This window comes from Triturus cristatus, chromosome 10 (genome assembly GCF_964204655.1).
Source record: "Triturus cristatus chromosome 10, aTriCri1.1, whole genome shotgun sequence".
NCBI lineage: Eukaryota > Metazoa > Chordata > Amphibia > Caudata > Salamandridae > Triturus > Triturus cristatus.
Genome location: NC_140593.1, coordinates 1,095,274,893 through 1,095,295,717, shown reverse-complemented (window position 1 = coordinate 1,095,295,717; position 20,825 = coordinate 1,095,274,893). Strand labels below are relative to the sequence as shown.

Sequence of the window (20,825 nt, the reverse complement as noted above, 5' to 3'; positions counted from 1 at the left end):
TTCCCAGTTTTTTTTCTATCCGGGCGTGCGAGATCATATACCGCTTCTCTTGCAAGATAGTTATTCACTGATATTAGAATCGTCCTCGGCCCGGCCTGTTACGTTGCACAAATGGGAATCTGTGTGCCCTCTGAATTTCGCGACTCCAGTCCCACTGGGTTAGCCCAGGAAATGCCTCTGAAAGAAGTTCAACAATAAACTTCCGTGGGTCTTGCCCCTCTGACCCCTCGGGTATGTCTAATACGCGAAGATTGTTCCGCCGTAGGCGGTTTTCTAGGTCCGTAATTTTCCAAAGGGTGTCATCCTTGGTCGAACGCAGAGTCTCTGTCGTTGTTTTTTGGGCCGCCTGTTTGTCCTCCAAGTTTGAGATACTGGTCTCTGCCTTGTTGAACCTTTCAGCAAACTCAGAGCAAGACTTAGCAATTCTGCGAACTGCGTTCTGGAGTTTGCGACAAGCCCCTTGTGTTTGCAGACTCTCTGCGCGCGTCTACTCTCTGTGGGCCATAATGCTCTTATAAATGACCACCAGGGATATATCTTCTGCTTTCTCTGTGGTTTCAAAGTTGGGCTGCCACCCACTGGCTGTCTCAGTCTCTGCCATAATGGAATAGTCCCATTGAATCGAGTCTGCACTCCCAGCCGAAAGGTTACTCGCGGATAAACTCATCCCCCAGTGTTTGCGCACCGTTTTTGGACTATCACTCCCCTTATGGTTTTCTGATACAGAGTCATCCCCAGATGTGTCAGAGGGGTCTGACATTGAGTAAAAGGGCAAATCTTCAGAATCGCACTCCTTGCTTAAATCCTGCTGCTCTCCTTTTTCCTTGCTTTTTGCTAGATCTGACTTATCACGGCCAGATTTCACTTTATAAGCTTCCTTCTGTGCCATCCTGACAGGGTCTTGAGGGATATCTCCTACTGTGATCCTTTCTGCATTGTTTCTGATGCCATTGTCATTATCGTCATGTATCCCACCCTCATCGTTTCCCATCAAGTTCTGGTGGCGACTGCTTGGGGCCACATCTTTATTAACCAGAGTGTCTGGCTGAACCACCCCCCCTTGAACCTCTAGATCACATTCCTGTTCCGGGATAACTGATGAGCCGATATTATTTTATTTTTTTTAGCTTTCATGGCTAAAAATAGAGTAGGGACAGCTTCTTGCCTTCAACAGTTACCGATATGTCCGTTTGGTTGCGCACTCTTCCTCGCCCAACTTTTGGGGGCATATCCTCACCGTCAAACGCAGCACTCGTCCCGCGCTGAGTTGTCTCCTCACCGCCACCATCCGATCCGCAGCCCGAGCTGTGCACGCACACCAGGAAGCCCGTCGCGTCAGAGCCAGCAGTCGGAACACAACCAAGTGAGGAGCGCCGCAAACAGTCCACAGCATGCCGACCCCAGCAGCACCTTGCTTTTTGGAACCAGCACAGGACTTCAGCCGTCGTTTGCAGCTGTGTCAGATTCACGGTAAGTGAGACATGCCCACCCCAAGCAGCGTTCAGGACCAGCACTGAGCTACAGCCACCACATGGAGCCATATCCAGATCACGGTGAGTGAATCGTGGGAGCGGGGAGAGGGGGGAACCTCCGGGAGCTCAGGCCCGCACAACCGCTATCACGGCCGCAATCTTGCCTCTCTCCACTAGGGGTCCTCCAGGTTCAATTTCTATTGCTCCTTTTTGAAATAGAAAATATTATTTTATCTCTTCTAAGGTTTTCTTTCTTCACAGTTTATACGGCTCATTTTCTTTCCTCTCCCTCTCTCCTGAATTACACTTCATACTTCTCTGTTGTTTGTTGTGTTTGTTTTTTGTGTTTGGTCACAAGTTTTCGATTTGTTTCTTTTGTGGTATTCATTTTCAAGATTTATTTTTATATAATAACGTTCTCTGTCCCACAGAGGCAGGCGTTCTTTTCTTAGTCCATGATCTGTATGTGATCAGATATAGGGTTGAAATTCTTCCCGTTGGTAACTTATTTAGTTACGTCAGATAATGCAACAGTTGGGGAATTGTGATTGCCTAAAATGTTGTACATATTGCCTTACAGTGTAATGCTCAACTATATTGCTTCACATTAAAAGGTACTCTGCAAATAATATCTAATCTGTAAATTATATTTGATTACTTTTCCTAATTTTGCATTTATAGAGTTTATTTACATGAGAGTTTCCTCTGCACTGCCAATGTGATTGATAGCGATCATCGGGAAAGATATAACCTTTCCCAGAATGATTATGAATATTTTTTCAAATTCATGTTTATTAGCAAGTCACAACACTTTTGGGGGCCTAGTACGATGTCGGGCGGTCCCGACCGCCTGATTAGGATGCGACCGGACAGTATTCGGTCGCATTCTGACATTTCGCCATGGGAGCATGTGTTACGACCTTAAACCGGCGGTAGTACATGCTCCCATAGGGCAATGGGAGGTGGTGTTGTTCCCTGCACCCCGTGGCAGGCACCTTAAGGTGCCTGCCAAAAGGTACAGGAATTAACAGGGGGGCACCATAGGTGCCCCCTTGGCCATCAACCGGAGGCTGACAAAGAAAGGGGGCCTTGCTAGGGGCCCCCTATACTCGCTATCCAATAGGCTTTCCATGTCGGAAAGCCCGGCACGGAAAGCCTGCCGGAGACCGAGTATCGTTATCCCAAAGGCAGAAAGACCACCCTATGGGATGACGGGCCAGCCTCCGACTAGCCAGCTGGAATGACCGGCCGGTTTCAATTCCGACCGGATGGAATTTAAATCGTAATAAGCCCCTTAGTGTTGCATTCTTTTCTTTGTAGATCAATAAATTGATGAACTTACTTACGAAAGAGACAATAAAATTGCTTTCCAAGCCTCTGCATTCCGAAACTCTCCAATAAGGAGAAGCCTGGACAATTTTCAGATAGTCTCAATTGATAACGTTTTTTTTTTTCAGATTCACAGTATAATAATGGAGGAAAAAAAAAGAATAACAATGTCACCCGCAGTAGGGCCTAAGAGCCCACTATCCACATCACATTTACATTTGACTAGCCCTGACAGTGGTCAAGATCAAGCTCATGTTCTTATAGGAGAAAAAATCTGAAAGATAAGCCAAATTGTGTTTAGCCACTGATGTTCTCCAATCATCATCAATTTCTTAACTGATTATAATATTATATATTGTTGCCTCGTTCCATTGTTTAGGCATCACCAAAATCCAGACCTTGCTCACAACAAAATATAATCAATAAATTACCTAAGAACTTTACTAAGTATGTCATCTAGTAGTAAATTGCCATGTAAGCATAATGTGTTATGGCACTAAAGTAAAGAAATGCATGCTTTCTTTTTAAGGAAAGGTTCAAGAAGAAATCACTTGTGCTATTAAACCAGGACAAGTGCCCAGGGTAGAAGATCGGAAAAACATGCCCTATACAGATGCAGTGGTACATGAAATACAGCGATTTGCAGATATTCTTCCACTAAATTTATCCCGTGTCACCACCACTGATGTGCACTTCAGAGGGTACTGCATACCTAAGGTAAGTTTATGATTAGTTTGCTGTGTACTGCCCTCTTTTTGGTTGGACCAAGAGTCATCGTCATATGGGTGGTGCCTATCTGGAATGACATGGACGATCTAAAAAACAAAGATTTGGCATGAACCCTGGACTAATTAATAGTAGCATGTATTACTTTAAGCATTCCACTCATCACTTTTTGTGCAGTCTAAGTGCATACTATTTGTAAGGCACTATTCTATCGGTCATAAGGGTTGGCCACTGTGATTCCTGGGTAACACCACACTAATGACAAGGAAAAGAGACTGGAAATGTAACAGTGTAAGCTCCTCATTATGCACAAACCAAATCTGAGGCTACAAGCAAGCTTCAAGGAATGTACCATAATGATTGTACATGATGAGGTTAATAGCCGGAAACCATGGGCCACACATCAAGGATGAAATGTAATGATGCTTTTCAAGATGAATATCAATTGGGAATACTAGACATGGTTTTGCTGCTTTACACCTGAAGTGAATGCAATTAAAATCAATTGGGAATGTAAAGAGTCTAATGGAACTGAATCACCCCTCAGTAACTGGTACTTTGAGTAGTACCGTGAATGTCTCAGCGAAATCCCCATAGGCTGAGAGGATTTTTCTTTTAGGTTTTTGCAGATGGTAAAGAGTTTTCCTCATTTATACAGCATTTCAGGTTGTACTCTGAGGTTTTGCTTTCCTTTGCTGGACTGCAGCTGGCAAGTAATTGTGTATATTGACATTTGCTGCAAAGGCCCAACTGGGAAGTCCCATGAATGACATTATTTATTTTGAGAGTTTTATAAAGTGCAAACCTGACCCCAAGGTTTCAAAGCGTTGTGCAGATTAAAGGCAGTTTCTGTTACATACATCTTACAAAAACATCAGGAGCATCTTATCAATATGAAAGATAACTTTGTCTGCCCCCCCACACGTTACATCAGCACTTCTAGGTTCATTGTCCTCATTGTCTAATCATGGTTCACCTGCGATGATATTGCATGCTTGTGGTGTAGAGAACCAAGCATTGTAGTGTGGTTACATTGCTGACTCAAGGTCAATTCAGCTCAGGAGGAACCTTTTAAATAAAATCCTTTTCATCTCCCTTTTGAAAACCCTGGTGATGGGATCAGCTGAGTCTCCGGTGGTAGAGAGTTCCATATTTTGTGTCAGTGATTTCCTAATCTTTATGAGTCATTGCGATTTCTACAAAGGGGACCCTCTGCTAAATTGGCTGCCCAGTGCATGAATATATGAAGTTTATGTCAGCTAGGCAGTTGACAAGGGTTGTGGCAGTGATGTCATATAGAAAGCACACCCAGAGGTCCCTTAGTTGTCTTTCCGAAATTGTTCTTGTGGTCAGAGAGTTTCTGCCATAGAAGGATCTTAATGATGGAGAGGGCGGAGTCATGGATTGCACCAGTGAGGACATAGGCATGATGTTATTCTTGCTTAATTTGTAGGTCTGGCACTAGCCAAGCCCTTTTCATTTTACTAAAATTATATACATACTATATTTACGTGCAGGGGCTTTCAGTCAGACCTTTTCATCCACTGGTCTATTATTGTGTCATTCAAATTTTTCTTCTGCCCACTATATCATACAGCAAAAGGCAGTGGGTCAGCCCACTTAAGCCTTTGGTTAACTTCACTGTGAACAACAGCATCCTGCTCTTTCACAAGGAGCACATCCAAACCCAAAGTAGTTGCCTTCACTGCCAGTGGCGACTATGGCAACATTTGTTTTTTGAGACCAAAAATGTTTTGCTTTTAGCCACGCCCAGCAACATTCCCAATAGTAAAGTTTTGCAAAAACCAATGCAAAACAAAGCAAGATTTGACTAAGCCAAAAGGTCGGTGGCCAGCACCAGACATATTGGCTTTGTAGGTGCTTAAAAAGGTATGGTTTATGTGTGACTTTATTAATGTGTTTGGAAAGGTGGGCAGCATAGTCCTCCAAAACTAATGTGTTGAATTTTGGGAGATTGTTTTTTCTGCACCAGGCTTTGGTGACAGTGGCAATGGTTTTGTGCCTTTCTGTTTTAAATATTTCCTAAAAATACAAGCAGATGGGCTCTGCTGTGATGCACGGTGTCAGAGCACTGAACAGTCTGGAGCTCTGGGCTCACAGCGGTCTACCTCGCAGCTTGATGTGACTCGGGTTTGCTTGGTAAATAATTGTGCCAAATGTGTGCTCATTTTGTAGGTACATTGGAAAATATGCTATTTGCACGTAGCAAAGAAATGATTGTCACATGATCTACAGAGAACCACTGATGCAATTCCAGTGCTTTCTTTGTGTTTCACACCTTCTTGGGTTCAAGCACAACCCATGTCATCTGTCCTGGTTAGGCCTAAAGGCAAACACAGCCATTTTACATACACACAGGTTTCTACTAAGTTTACTTCACTCTCACACAATGACTCTTGCCATACATTTGTAACCATGACAGTGCGGATTTGTTTCCATGAAACTATAATTGCTTACAAACTCAACTTTGCAAGAACACTATCATGATACCTTGAACATCACATACAAAGTCTGCACTTACATTGTGCAAATGTGATTGTTTTCATCCATGCGTCAACACAGCTATCCATAGTACATAAACAATGGCAGCCTGACTAGAATCTTGTCCCAGAGTAAGGATGCTTTTTGTTATACATGAACAAGCATTTCTGGGTTTGGGCAGAGGAGCACTTGCTGTCATTTGGGAGATTGCTACACACCTGAAACCTCAGCCCAGCTGTTAGCTGATCCCTCAACGAGGGATGTCCAAATTGTGACCACGACTCAGACCTACATTATTTCCCTATAGGTAATGGGGTTTGATCATTCAATGGGGAATTCCTGGCATAACACATGCCTACACCTTAGGCACCAAGGTTAAGAAATGCATAGTAGGAGTACGTTTTATATATATTGTTTCATATGCCTGATTATATACACTGTCTTAGCAAGATGGTAGGAACTTTCATTCTGTTCACTGTCCTGATATTGCTAATCACTTCAATCTGCTTCTGTCTATTGATCATCGCAGCACACATATTCTATACAAGAATCACTTTGGTTTAATAAATATTGGAAACTCGCCACTGTGTATTCCTTGTTTATTTCTCTAAGAGAAAGACAGCACGAGTGACTGAGCGAAAGGGTTCTAGCTCTGTTACCACAATCCCTGGGAGAGCTCACGGTTATCATAGTCTTAAGTTTGCCAAAACCGTTTGCTACCTGTCTAGGTTTAGGGGTGCATATGGTGGCACTGTGGGCTAGCTGGTCACTTAGAAGACATATCCTGTGGGGGGGGGGGAACCAAATTAGTCTGGCACCATCCCTATGTTTATGTTGCCCAACAAACTTGCAGTTCCTACTGGAAAGTGGGGAACTACTTGACACCCAGCAGCCTAATGTTTAACCCTTTTCAGCCTGAGAATGAACTCATTTAGGAGGCCAGGGCAGATGTGTCAGAAGTCTAGCCACACCCTCAACACAGATCTCATCAGCGCCACTCAGTGATCATTTTTAAACTAACTTGAGGTCCACCATCATACTCATGCTGCCGATCATCAACTCAAAAGTATTTAAATATTTACACTTTCCAGGCTTCACTACACTCTTAGAGTCATGAAGTTGCAGCACTGTGTTTAAGAATGTCGGCTGTAGGAAAAAAGAGTTAATTGAGTGTCCAGTCACAATTCCCTCATGCAGCCAGGCACACTCCAGAAACTCGTGTTCTGATCTCAAGGTTTCAAATCTGGTTCGGTCTCCTCAGTATTTCATCCTTCCTCGGTTAATCAAATGAGTACCATTCAGGACGGTGACAATAAATATCGTTATTCAGCACTAGGATGTTCTAAAAGGTGAACATGCACTTTACAAATACATGTTATATTATCCTCTATAAACAGTCGACATGTAAGGGTGTAATAGGTGAATATTGAAATTCTTGACAGTGACAAGCGGGAGGGATAGAACTTCCAAAACATTTCCATTTACATAAGGTTAAACATCATACTCTCAGACACTTGTATTGGAAGTACATGTTATGGTAGTTTTAAGGTAGCAAACCCCAGACTTTGTTTTCTACATACAATTAAAAAAAACTAGAAATTCATGAAAAAACCAAAGTGGACAGGGATGTTATAGTTAGGAAATAAAATTGAAAAAAGCTTAGAAATTCACTACAAAGCACCAAAGCTTACAGGGACATTTTACACACACAAAACCATATAAATTCAGCAATTATAGTTAAAGTTATCTCAAGTAACTATAAATTGGGCCCTAAAGTAACTATAACTCACACCCTAGTCCTTCACTGCTAATAACCCCACATATTACTCACTCATGACATCTTCTATAACATCATTATTAATGTTAATGCAACATTTACTGCTGAATATCTATGGTTTTCTGTGTGTAAAATCTGAACCTAGCTATCGGGTCACTGTAACCTTTGTTTTTTGTGTGAAAAAATATATATATAAATATGTGTGTGTGTGTGTGTATGTATGTATATATATATATTACCTACTGACGGTAGTTTCCATAGGAAAAGCATTTTTTGATTTGCCAATAACTTTGGCGTCGTTTGACGAATCTTCACAAAATTTCAAAACTAATTGTTCACTCAGGTCAGCTCCTCTCTTGAAAGTTTCGGGGTGATTTGTCAAGGGGGGCCAAGAAAAAAGGGGGGTCCCAAAACGGGTTTTCTCCATGTTAATTTCCATTGGAAACTTTGGACACGTCTACAGCCTGAACTGCTGAACGGAATTACACCAAATTTGGCATAGAGATATCTCTTGGTCCAGAAAGCGCGCTTCCGTTCAGTAGTCTTTGAGATATTTAAAGATTTACAGATATCGATATTTGAGAATAGTGAGATCTGATTGGCTGAGCCCTCCCGAGCACGAGCTTGCCTATGATAGGCTGCCATATTTTAACAAAACAAGGGGACCCAATAGGTAGTTGAGGACCTTGGGTAATTGTTAATTTCAAACAAACAGTGGTCCTCAAAATGGTTTAAGGAATAAAGGGAATAAATATAGTACAGAATCGAAACTATATTAAGAATGTCCAGCCGGACATCCAGTTTAATTCTTCAATGAAAAAGCAACCAATAATCAACAGCAAAACATATGTGGGACACAGTCCTGTATCCGTTGGGAGAAAAAGACATATACAAAACAAACAGACATTACAGGCAAGGCAAAAGGAGCTTAATTACAAAATCCAGTGTTTAAGCTTTTTCCATACAGACAATGCACTTTTTTACATAATAGATTAATGTGCACGCTGTATAGATTGGGGTCGACGACGTTTTGATGCTATTACAGAGATACAAGGATCATCATCAGGACGAAAGAATGTACATGCCTGGTATTGAAAGGAATTGCCGTAGAGAATAGATCGGGAAAGAGACGTGGTCAATTGCCGGAATAAAAACTCGCGTCTTGTAGTACAATAGGGGTCTGGTGGTCTGCTAGTAGGTGCGGGTGTAACCGCAACGGTAGCTGTTAGAGTATGCACGTGATCAAGTGGCGTCCTCAGTTATCGTTCATCGTTAACTGAGGACGCCACTTGATCACGTGCATACCCATGGATCACTCATCCTTGCAATTCTATCGAAATTGCCTGCTAACTCTGGATGCTCGGACCATATTCCCAGTTCCCGGATCGGAGCAAGATACTCGCATTGCCCGTTTTCGTACTCTAACAGCTACCGTTGCGGTTACACCCGCACCTACTAGCAGACCACCAGACCCCTATTGTACTACAAGACGCGAGTTTTTATTCCGGCAATTGACCACGTCTCTTTCCGGATCTATTCTCTACGGCAATTCCTTTCAATACCAGGCATGTACATTCTTTCGTCCTGATGATGATCCTTGTATCTCTGTAATAGGATCGAAACGTCGTCGACCCCAATCTATACAGCGTGCACATTAATCTATTATGTAAAAAAGTGCATTGTCTGTATGGAAAAAGCTTAAACACTGGATTTTGTAATTAAGCTCCTTTTGCCTTGCCTGTAATGTCTGTTTGTTTTGTATATGTCTTTTTCTCCCAACGGATACAGGACTGTGTCCCACATATGTTTTGCTGTTGATTATTGGTTGCTTTTTCATTGAAGAATTAAACTGGATGTCCGGCTGGACATTCTTAATATAGTTTCGATTCTGTACTATATTTATTCCCTTTATTCCTTAAACCATTTTGAGGACCACTGTTTGTTTGAATTTATGATAGGCTGCCAACACATTAAACCAGGAAGTGTTGGCAGCCACCTTGTGCCTCTGAGCCGAGTGAAAAGGTGAGAGATACATTGCAAACAAGAAAAGGGGGCAGGGTAAAAACACCCTGACCCCGCAGGCCTGCTCAGGGGGTCCCACAGGGACCCCAGGCCAAAAAAAAGCATTTTTCTTTAAAACATTCGGGCGGGGTCACGCCCGGTGCGCAAATCCATCTGAAAATTTTAAAAAATGAAACGCGGGCTCCAGCGCTTTGTTTTTGAAAGCCCCCGGGTGGGCCAGGTCCCAGGGGCAATTTCATTTATGTAGCCGGGGCCTGCGGTGGCCCCTGCAGCCCTGGGGATGGCAACCTCCCCGGGGCTTTATAATTTATGCACGGGGGTTCGCTGCCCCCCGCAGTCCCAGGGACCACCACCTTCCTGGGGCTTTATTATGATAGGGTGGGTGGCCTCACAGCCCCCCCAAGCCCAGGCTCCGCCACCCCCCAGGGTTTTATTTAAATATAGTGGGGGGACATGTGGGCCCCCCAATCACCGGCGACCGCCACCTCCCCAGGGCTTAAATAAATAATGTGTGAGAAGGGGCTCAACCCCCCACACTTCCCCGGGGACCACCACTGTTTATTTAAATTCAGTGGTCTGTTATGAACTCCCGGCCCCGGGCACCACCATCTCCCCGGGGCTTTACAAATGATAGGAGGGGGGCCGCACATCCCCCACCCAGGAGCCATTGATGGCCCTGGGGACTGCCACCCCCCAGGGCCGGCTCCTGCAATGTCCCGGAGTGCCCACCCCCAGGACATTGCCATTTGCTATGACAGGGCATAGCAAACTCCTGCTTTGCTTTTTGGAAGCGAGAGCAGGAAACCTGCTCTCACTTCCAAAAAGCAAAACAGAATTGCATTTGGGCAAGGGGAGCAGCATGTCAGCAGCTCCCCTTGCCCAAAAGCAATGCCACCTCCCGCAGGAGGCGGGGAGCCGGCTTGGACCGTGGGGGCATTGGGGCTCCCCTCAGGGTCCCCAACACTAAGGGCCGGCCCCGGAGGATGGGGCTCCCAGGGCCAGAAGTGGACCCCCCCTCCCATTTAATTAAAAAAATGGCAAGCCGGCCATAGGGGATGAGGTCCCCGGGGCCAATAGTGGCCTAGGGAAGGGGGGCCACGTGACCCCCTTCCCAATAAGTACATTTAAAAAAGGAGGCCATGCCCCGGGAGATGGGGTCCCCGGGGACGAAATTGGCCTTGGGAGGGGGGACACCTGGCCCCTTCCTTTTAAAAAAAAAAGAAAAGGGGTCAGGCCCTGGGTGATGGGTCCCCAGTGCCCCAAAAATACTAAAAGAAGGGGGGCCACACAGCCCTCCTTCTAAAAAATTTTTTTTTTTAAAAAGCCAACTAGCCCACCAGGTGCCTCCAGTGCGCCACAGACTTGGATTGGAGAGAAGTGGCCCAAAGCCACACCCCTTTTTACACCACTCGCTGGAGGTGGGATGAAGTCATCTTGTGTCCTGAGGACCTCAGGACACAAGTGGACTTCATCTCCCGAGCAGCAGTGCGCCAGGAGGTGCGTTTGCAGAGTGGTGTATAAAGGGGCATAGCCTCGGACCACCTCTCTGCAATCCAGCTCTGTGGCGCTTACTGGAGGTACTTGGTGGGCTAGTTGGCCCCCAGGGACACTCAGGATTCAAGGGGACTTAATCCCCCAACCCAGAATGTGCCAGGAGACGTGTCTGCACAGTGGTGGAGAAAGGGGGCGTGGCCTGGCATGAGAAGTTAGCAATCCTGCTGTGTGGGACTTACTGGAGGTAATAGGAGGGGTAGTTGGCCCCCAAGGTTGACGTTGGGGGCGAACTACCCCTCCTGTTACCTCCAGTAAATCACACACAGTGGGATTGCTAAGAGGTGGTCGGAGGCCACGCTCACCTTTCTCCACCACTCTGCAAACGCGACTGCTATGTTATAGTTAGAAATTAGCATTTAAACCAGCACCAGCCCCCCCCACACACACACACTGCGCTTGTACCCTTCATCCCGCACTCGCTCATTCCTCGATTTGCTTGTTATTTTGTGCTAATCACTCACCTTGAGGCGGAAAGCCGGGGCTCTTGGCGCTCGCTTGCGCTGCTATCTTTCTGTGTTATTTTTAGTTGAGAAGAATTGCACAGATACTTTTGCCACTGCGAACGCTGCCTTCAGCATCTAAGAATTGTAGGAACTGATCCATTTTAAAAAATTGTATATATCTTAAATAGCCCGTTTTTATCTTTGTTCTTACCTGGGGTGAGATTACTTCCCTCCAGGCAGCAGTCAAACAGGACAGCGCAGCTCAGCTGTGAGTGACGCTGGGCACTCCCCCCCACCCACCGGAGCCGCCATCTTGGGAAGGGAAGGGAGACGGTGCAGTCCATCGTCCCTCCTACCCTCCTCACTCACCAATGGATAAAAACATCTGCTCCGCACGTCCGCGCAGCGGGCGGGCTCAGCGGGCACGCCGGCGGCGCGCCGAAGGCGCGCCAAAGGCAAGCCCGTCTGCGCCCGTCCGCGCTGAGGACGCGCTGCAGGACGGGCTGGACCCTGGGCCCCCAGGCATTGACGCGCCTTCCTCCCGGGGGGACCTTTATGGCACCCTTTTGTCCCTTAGACCCCCTGCGCTCTGCTGCCATCATCAGCTCAGACCCGAGGTATTGTGTCGCGCCCACCTGTGTCCCTCGTGCAACGTTCCTTTTGCCGGTCCTACTCAGGCCCGCATTTATTCAATCTCTTCTTTGCCGGCCAGTCATACCTCCCAATCCAAACAGGGATTTTTGATCAATGCGCGCTCATTGATCAAACATGGGATTGAATTTCACGATTTTGTTAGTTCAAGGAACCCTGACTGGATCTTTGTTACAGAAACGTGGGCTACTGAGTCTTCTGGCCATGATCTGCTTCTGGCCATTCCTGAAGGATACACCTTTCTAAAGTTAGACAGAGAACGCTGTAGAGGGGGTGGAATAGCCATTCTTTTTAAATCTACTCTCACATGTACCATAAAACCCTTATCGATCTCTACGGATCCTTTGGAGGCGCTATACTTTTGTATTGTGCATACCCCGGTGAGCTCCTTTTCTGGCATACTACTTTATAGGCCCCCTGGGTCTAGAGCTAATTTTTGCTCAGAACTTTTTAGAATTTTGGAACCTTATTTTGGTAGACCCCATCTCACTATTCTGGGCGACATTAATTTTCACCTAGAGGATGTTACTTCGAAAGAGACCTGTTCTCTGCTTAATTCTCTGGAGGCATGTGACTTTGTACAACGAGTTCTCCACCCGACTCATAAGGCGGGGCATATCCTTGACGGGATCTTTTCCAACGACCCTAGATTAGGGGTTGGGACACCGGTCCCGATTACCTGGTCTGACCATTTAGCAGTCCCGCTGTTTCTAGACATTCCCTGCCCCGTTGCCATTGTGGGCTCTGGTAAAAAACAATTCAAAAGGAGCTTCAAAAATTTTACTAAGGAGGCTGTAGCCCCTTTTATTCTCAATGCCCATATTTCAACTCAGCGGAAGGTGGATGAGTCGGCCCAAGAACTTGCTGATGCCATCACCAGAGCCGCTGACGAACTAGCTCCTCCTTCCCTGAAAGCTGCAGCTAGACAGAAGCCAACTGCCCCCTGGTTTTCCGTCGATCTGAGGCTTCTCAGACAAACTTGCAGACAGAAGGAACGTAGGTGGCGTAAATCCTGGGATCTCAAGGATAGAGAAGGCTATAAGAGCCTACTACGTGAGTACAAAAAGAGAGTCATTAAGGAAAAACAGGATTATTTTTCCAATTTAACCTGTTCTTTAACATCCTCCAAAGAGCTTTTCAAAATAGTGGACTCTTTGTGCTCTCTCCAGGCCCCCGATCCTGTAGTAGCTTCCCAGGAGCTATGCTATGATATATCAGACTTTTTCTACAAAAAGATAGATGATATCTACATAGCTCTAAAGTCGCAGGGGAACTCGCTTAATGCCGAGGATTTCTCCCAAATTAAACATCTGGAAGCTTGGACTAAAGAATCCTCTCACTCCCTTGATCATTTCCCTGCCCTTTCGCTAGAGGATCTTAATAGCCTGTTGGACAAAACTAAATCGTCATCTCCACTCGATCCAGTTCCTCTGAAAGTACTGAAGAACTGCAGAGAGATCATTCTTCCTTCGATGCTGGAAGTCATGAATGGAGCATTGGAACAGGGCATCTTCCCGTCACTTTGGAAGAAAGCCATCGTGAAGCCGCTGCTGAAAAAGACCACCTTGGACCCTGGAGTACTGAAGAACTTTAGACCCATCTCTCTGCTGCCGGCCCCTGCTAAGATGTTGGAGACCCATTTGAATTTCCATCTTTCAAACTTCCTCGATACCTCTGGTTTCTTGGACGGGTCCCAACATGGCTTTAGAAAGCTGCATAGCACGGAGTCTGCTTTGACGAAAGTCATGGACAACATCCGCAGAAAAGTGGATTTGGGTCTAACCACCGTACTGGTGCTGCTGGATCTTTCAGCAGCATTTGACACCCTGTCTCCCCTTACTTTAACAACTAGGTTAAGGGAGGCAGGGGTAGAAGGACCGGCACTCAGTCTCCTGAGCTCCTTTCTTCAACAACGAGAGCAGCGTGTCATGCTAGGTGAATACCTCTCCCCCGCTAAGTCTTTGCAATGTGGGGTGCCACAGGGGTCGGCATTGAGTCCGACCCTGTTCAACATCTACGTGGCCCCACTTGCAAGACTAGTAAGATCTCAGGGGATGGAGGTAGTGTCGTATGCCGACGACACGCAGATTATGGTATCCCTGACTCACTCTGTGGGTGAAACCGCTTCTAACTTTAGGGCCTGCATGCAACTTGTTGCAGAGTGGATGATTGCCAACTCCCTAAAGTTGAACGGGGACAAGACAGAGGTCCTGGTCTTTGGCAAGGACCAGGGCATATGGTCAGATGATTGGTGGCCTCCTTCTTTAGGTAGCTGCCCAACACCAACACAATCTGCCAGGAACCTAGGCGTCATCTTCGACACCCAGCTCTCCATGGAGCTTCAGGTCAACAGAACGGTGGCTACCTGTTGGGGAGTCATCAAGACCTTGAAAAGAATCGTACACTACTTGTCCCCTCAGGCACGGAAACAGGTGGTGATCGCCCTTGTTGGCTCAAGGCTTGATTACTGCAACTCAGTGTACGCCGGGGCCAACAAGGGCCTGCTTCAGCGTTTGCAGGTCATACAAAACGCGGCAGCGCGGTTTGCTCTCGCTTTGCCCTGGCTGGCCTCGATGATCTTAGCGAGGAAGAACCTCCACTGGCTCCCCATCCCCTCAAGGATCACTTTTAAACTCCTCTGCCTTACATATAAGGCTTTAACTGCAGGCCCGGCTGATGCCCTTGGATCACTTCTCTCTAGATACGTTCCGAGTAGATGTCTCCGATCCAGTGAGCTTAATCAACTGGTAATTCCCAGAGCCAAGAAGGCTAGATGGGGGAGCAAAGCTTTTTCCATACTGGCTCCTCTGATGTGGAATTCACTCCCCCTGGAAATCAAAACACTGCCCTCCCTTGACCTCTTTAGGAAGTCATTGAAAACTTGGCTCTTTATCAATGCTTACCAGTAGGCTCTGTTTCTTTTCGCTCACAGTCTTTATTTGGATTAGGCGCCTTGACGCCCATTGGGCATAGCTGCGCAATATAAATAATGTTTCATTCATTCATTCATTCAAAAAATCTTAGAAATTCAATGAAAAAACTATAGGTTTCAGGGACGTTATAGTTAGAAATTAGCATTTAAAAAAACATAGAAATTCACTGAAAAAACCATAGGTTTCAGGGACGCTATAGTCAGAAATTTGCATTTTAAAAACTTTAAAAATTCACTGAAAAAACCATAGGTTTCAGGGATGTTATAGTTAGAAATTAGCATTTAAAAAAACCTTTGAAATTCACTGAAAAAACCATAAGTTTCAGGGACGTTATAGTTAGAAATTAGCATTTAAAAAACCTTAGAAATTCACTGAAAAAAGTTGGACGTTATAGTTAGTTGGACATTTCACTCGTATAAAACCAGAGAAATTTGGCCGTTATAGTTAGTAGAGCTAACTATAACTCGTGCCCCTGCAATGCACTGCTGATGACATCACATATTACATCACTCATGACATGGTCAGTGAAATCACTGATGACATCTCAAATGACATCACTGATGATGACATCACTGATGACATCATCCACGTGAACATCTGATGCACCTCCTCACACCCTAATAAAATCTTTCATACACCCACTCTAAAATACAGACTACCAATATCGAAACCATAGACAGACCAATAGCAGTTAGTAAATACCCGCTCAGTGATTCATACGTCTACACACACATCCACCCACTAACCCATACAGTCACTCAGACACGCAGTCATTCATCAATACAGCCACTGATATATCCACTCATACACCTATACACACTCACACACTGCCACTCACCCAAAGAGTTACTCAAAAACCTAGTCTGTCTCCCAAAGAATTAATTACACTGCCATTTACTCACCTATACAGTTATACACACAGCACATCACTTATTCATACAGATACGTACTGTCTTCAACAATTACTGACATAAGCACACACTTATCCATGCAGCCACTGTCACAATCAGTCACTGTCACATATACTCACTTATATAGTCCAACACTCACAAATACTGCCTTTCACATATGTAGTTACTTACACATATACCACTAAGACATCCATTCACTCACCAACACAGTAATACGTACACTCACTCATCCACAGTCCCTAATGCATGCACTCATAAACGCATGCACCCAGTGAATCACCCACTCACACATCCATGCAGGGATTCACACACCCCCAACCCCACCCACACAGACACTCAGGCACCCATGGTTTGTTTCCATTGAACCAATTGACCGTACCTGACACCTATACTCTATAATTCTGTAACAGACAAGCCCAGAGGCAGCATCATGATGACCTGTTCTTCCAGTACCTGCAGTTCTTCCTCATCAAATTCCACCTTTCTGAGGCCCTCACAGGGCACACCAAAGGCCATGGTTAAAGTAAGGATAATGTTCTTGTCTGGATGGCTGTTGCTGTCCAAGGATTAGAATGAATTGTAAACCCAAACATGGCAGGCAAAGATGTTATGCTAAAGATTTAGTCTCTGCAATAGAGAATGGCTCCAGTGAGAAATACAATCTGCAACTTTATGCAGCCTTATGGCTATCTTCAAAAATGGCAGAAAAGTCAGCAACCAACTTGCCCGATGTTTCAAATTGATGTTTGAATCTTGTTTAAACATGTCTAAGACAGTCGGGAAAAAGATGGCAATGCATATCTCCAGGGAAAGTAAAGGAGGAGCGTGCAGTGCACCTCAAGAAGGACATGAGTCTTACCGCAGGTGGATTCTTCTAAGGTAACTAACGCTATATTATTTTGTCAGGGAACAGAAGTGATGCCCTTGCTGATCTCTGTGCTCCAAGACAAGACCCAGTGGGCGACCCCCTACGATTTCAACCCCCAACACTTCCTTGATGTCAATGGACGATTTGTGAAGAAGGATGCTTTTATGCCATTTTCCATAGGTAAGGACAGTATGAGTGTGAAGCTGCAAAGCTTTTACTCGTTGTCTTTGCACATTTTCTTGTAAAAATTACAAAACATAAGTAAGGGTGACAATGCTCTACAGGTTTGTACTTTTGCAAACAATTTGGGTCTTTCATAGTGCTTTTAATATTGGATGATTCTGTTTTAATCAAAAAGCATTTCTGCTTTTGAGAAATGTTGCTTTTCCCCTGCTGTATACATGCTTTTCTTTTTGCTATACAAGTGTGATTTTGTGTATCTTTCTACCGCACACCCCTAAATTAGAGTGAAGCCTACTCGTAGTTATTTGGTACCCTATAGCATGCTCATGGCAAAGATAAGTACTAGTGGTGCTAGTGCCAACGAAGTGTAGACAGCTGTCTACTTTGCTACAGGTATAGGGAATCTACAAAGTGTGCAAGCTATTAGTCTTTTTTTTGCAGTTGCAAATAGTACATACTTGGCAATAGAGCACAATTCACAAAAATGTCATGCACACTGCATTAAGTGAAATAGAGAGAATAGAGCAGTGTCATGTCTACTAAGATATGTTGCTATTTTTCTCTCTCTCTTCCTGCGCTGGTGCACTTTGGGCTGCCTAACATAGTTTTTGTACTGGATGAGTACCTACAAGTAGAAAATACTGTTTTGACATTGTAGAACACTTTATACCTTTGTATGTGTGCTGTACAGTACAATACACATGCAGTGTTAGAAAACATTAAAGAAAATAAACCTTTTCTCTAATGTTATGCCTTCCTCAAGGAGGAATAGATTTTTGGTGCACATCCATTTCTATCAATGTTAGTATGCAGAAATGTCCATCAAAGCTGGTGGATAGTTGCATGGGATCATCCACGTACCACCTATCATACGCAAAGTTTCATGATATTGCATTCCTTTGATGCTACTTTCCAGAGCAAACATGTTTTGCGTTGTAAAGTGTATCCCAGAATCAACACTTTGTGCAGTTTGCGTCACTTTTGTGAGGCAAACCAAGATCAGAATGTCTGTAAATTGGACACATGAAGCTCATTCAAGTTAATTTACTCCTGCACAGACTTCACTTCCATATAAATGACGCTTCAACAATTTATCATGGCAAAACCCTTAATGTTTAATGATGTTATTGCCTACGTGCTTTGGGATGTAGGATTCCCCTATATTTTTTTTTAAATTGTACGTTGATGTAGCAGTGTCAAATGTGGGGAACAGAAGATAAGAAAGAGGAATTTGCAAAATACCTGTGACTTAAAAACTTGCTCAATCTCTGCAATTAAGACAGCAGATCAGCCTGGTTGTGGAGCACATCCCCAAATTCATTTTTATTATGAATACTCACATTCTTAATACAACACCATAAACAGCATCACTTTTGCTACAGTACTGTACCTCACTGCATAAAAACTGAATTTGTTTAATCTTGCAGGACGGAGAGCTTGCGTGGGTGAAAGCCTGGCCAAGATGGAGCTGTTTCTCTTCTTTGCAGGTTTACTTCAGAAATTCACGTTCCGCCCACCACCTGGAGTGACAGAGGCAGACCTTGACCTGACCGAGGAGGTCAGCCTTACTTTGTCCCCTAAGCCTCATAGAGTCTGTGCTGTGCCTCGAGAACCAATTGTGTAACCAATAGTGGACGCAGCACACTGACCCTCACTGAATAAAAGTTTTTCTCATTTTCGTCGCTGCCCCATTTTTATGCTGCCTTTGTAAATTGGGGGCACGTCAAATGCAATGGGTGTTGCGTAACGCTCACCACAACACCAATTGCCTGCCCCATTCAAGTGCTGTGTGAAAAGGGGCCTTATTTACAAGGCGGTATTAAGCCACCTTATGAGGCTTAACTTCACGTTCTAAATAAGGCGAAGGGCTTGTCGACAGCAGAACATCGAAAAATGTGACGTTCTAGTGGGAAACAGTCCTAGTAAATACACCCCTATGTGTTTAAAGAAAAAGTGGTTTCGTTATAAAGAAAATAAATGAAAACAAATTATTACTTTCCAATGTTTGTTTGTAATACCCACAAATAGTATAAAAAGGAACTGGGTATGATAATGTTTTTCATAGCTACAAATTGGAGAAACTATTTAACTAGAGCCAAAAAACGATCTCTCCAAGCACACACAAATCCAAGGTGAGGTCGTGGTTTCACTAAGGTTGCACTCAGGTCAAATCAGATTGAATACAAAGCCCTGACAAAGTCTGCTGTGATTGGAACAGCATTAGGCGAAACACGTGTTGGCGAAGGGGCGTATCTAATATGTTGGAATAAAAGACAACTGAAACCACAACCTCACCTTGGATTTCTATGTGCTTGGAGATATCGTTTTTTGCATATTCTGGAACCTGTCCAATTGAGAAGGAATGGATGGCTTCTTCTCCTCCTGAAGCACCAGAGGATACATGAACTGTGACTGTACTATATCATTTACTTCCCAAAAAACCAGTGTGATAGAGTGCGCCTGGTAAACCTAGTCATTGCCTCTATTTTCCTTGAATATTTAACTAAACTTTTCCCCATCAAAAACAGCCTAAGGATTTAATTCATAAGCATTTGTTTAAATTTGAAAACTTATTGTTGACTTACTCCTACTAGTTGAGTAGATTAATGGCTTGCTGTGTGTTTGTGATAATCCCCAATGGTGCTCCCAACAATGTGTGCATTTCATTGATATCAAGGAGTATTCCTGCTGCCCTGATTCATGCAGAGTACTCTACCTTCAAAGAAATCAATTGACTCCGTGCATGAGCTACTCTGATCTCAGGCTTTGGAACCCACCTCATTTTCAACCCTTGCTGCTAAAATGACACATCATATCACCATAATTGCAATTTTTCACTCAAAGCAAAAAGGTACTTAACTACAGAAAGGGCCTGTTTTATTACATAAAAAAGGCATGTACACTTACAGAGGGAACAAGGCCTTGTTTAACGCAAAAATTGGCAGTTTTATTTCACAATTTGTCAATACAATGGTCGCCATGAAAGTCAGCACACAGGCAGAAGCTAGTGCTGTTTAATTTTGCAGCCAGAAGCAAACTGTACCCTTGGATTTTGTACAATTTATGCTTTTTCACGTTTGCACCTAGTGGTTTAGAATTTTACCATTAAAAGGATTTGTGTAAATAGCTCTTTTTGTATTTTTCTTCTTTAATCTCATTCTCTTCCAGATTTGATTGCCTGTGGCACTGCAGAATAGACAGTGATCTAAGGGGTTAAAAAGAAAGATTTTGACAATAATATCATTTGGGTTAAATGTAGTATTTGAAATACGGTGATTGACTAAAATATCCAAAATAAATAACGTGTGCCCAAAATTTCTTGGTAGCGACATCAAGGAAAAGAATATTGTGAAGGTAAGTTTCTAGGACGCAGGCAAAGTTTTACCATACTTAACTTCACATATAAGTAACTTGATGATATATATATCTTCATGGTGAGTATATGTGCAGTGGT

General features: G+C 44.2%; 1 protein-coding gene across 1 annotated transcript in view; it reads left to right on the top strand.

The window, feature by feature from the left end:
* LOC146796632 (cytochrome P450 2K1-like) overlaps positions 1-20,494 on the top strand; it is a 137,147-nt gene extending 116,653 nt beyond the window's left edge. Inside the window, exons 7-9 of the mRNA XM_085629297.1 lie at positions 3,331-3,518; positions 17,227-17,368; positions 18,799-20,494. Of these exons, the coding sequence (XP_085485423.1) occupies positions 3,331-3,518; positions 17,227-17,368; positions 18,799-18,995 (527 nt within the window). The 3' untranslated portion in view covers positions 18,996-20,494. The remainder of the gene's footprint in view (positions 1-3,330; positions 3,519-17,226; positions 17,369-18,798) is intronic.
* Positions 20,495-20,825: the final 331 nt, after the last annotated feature.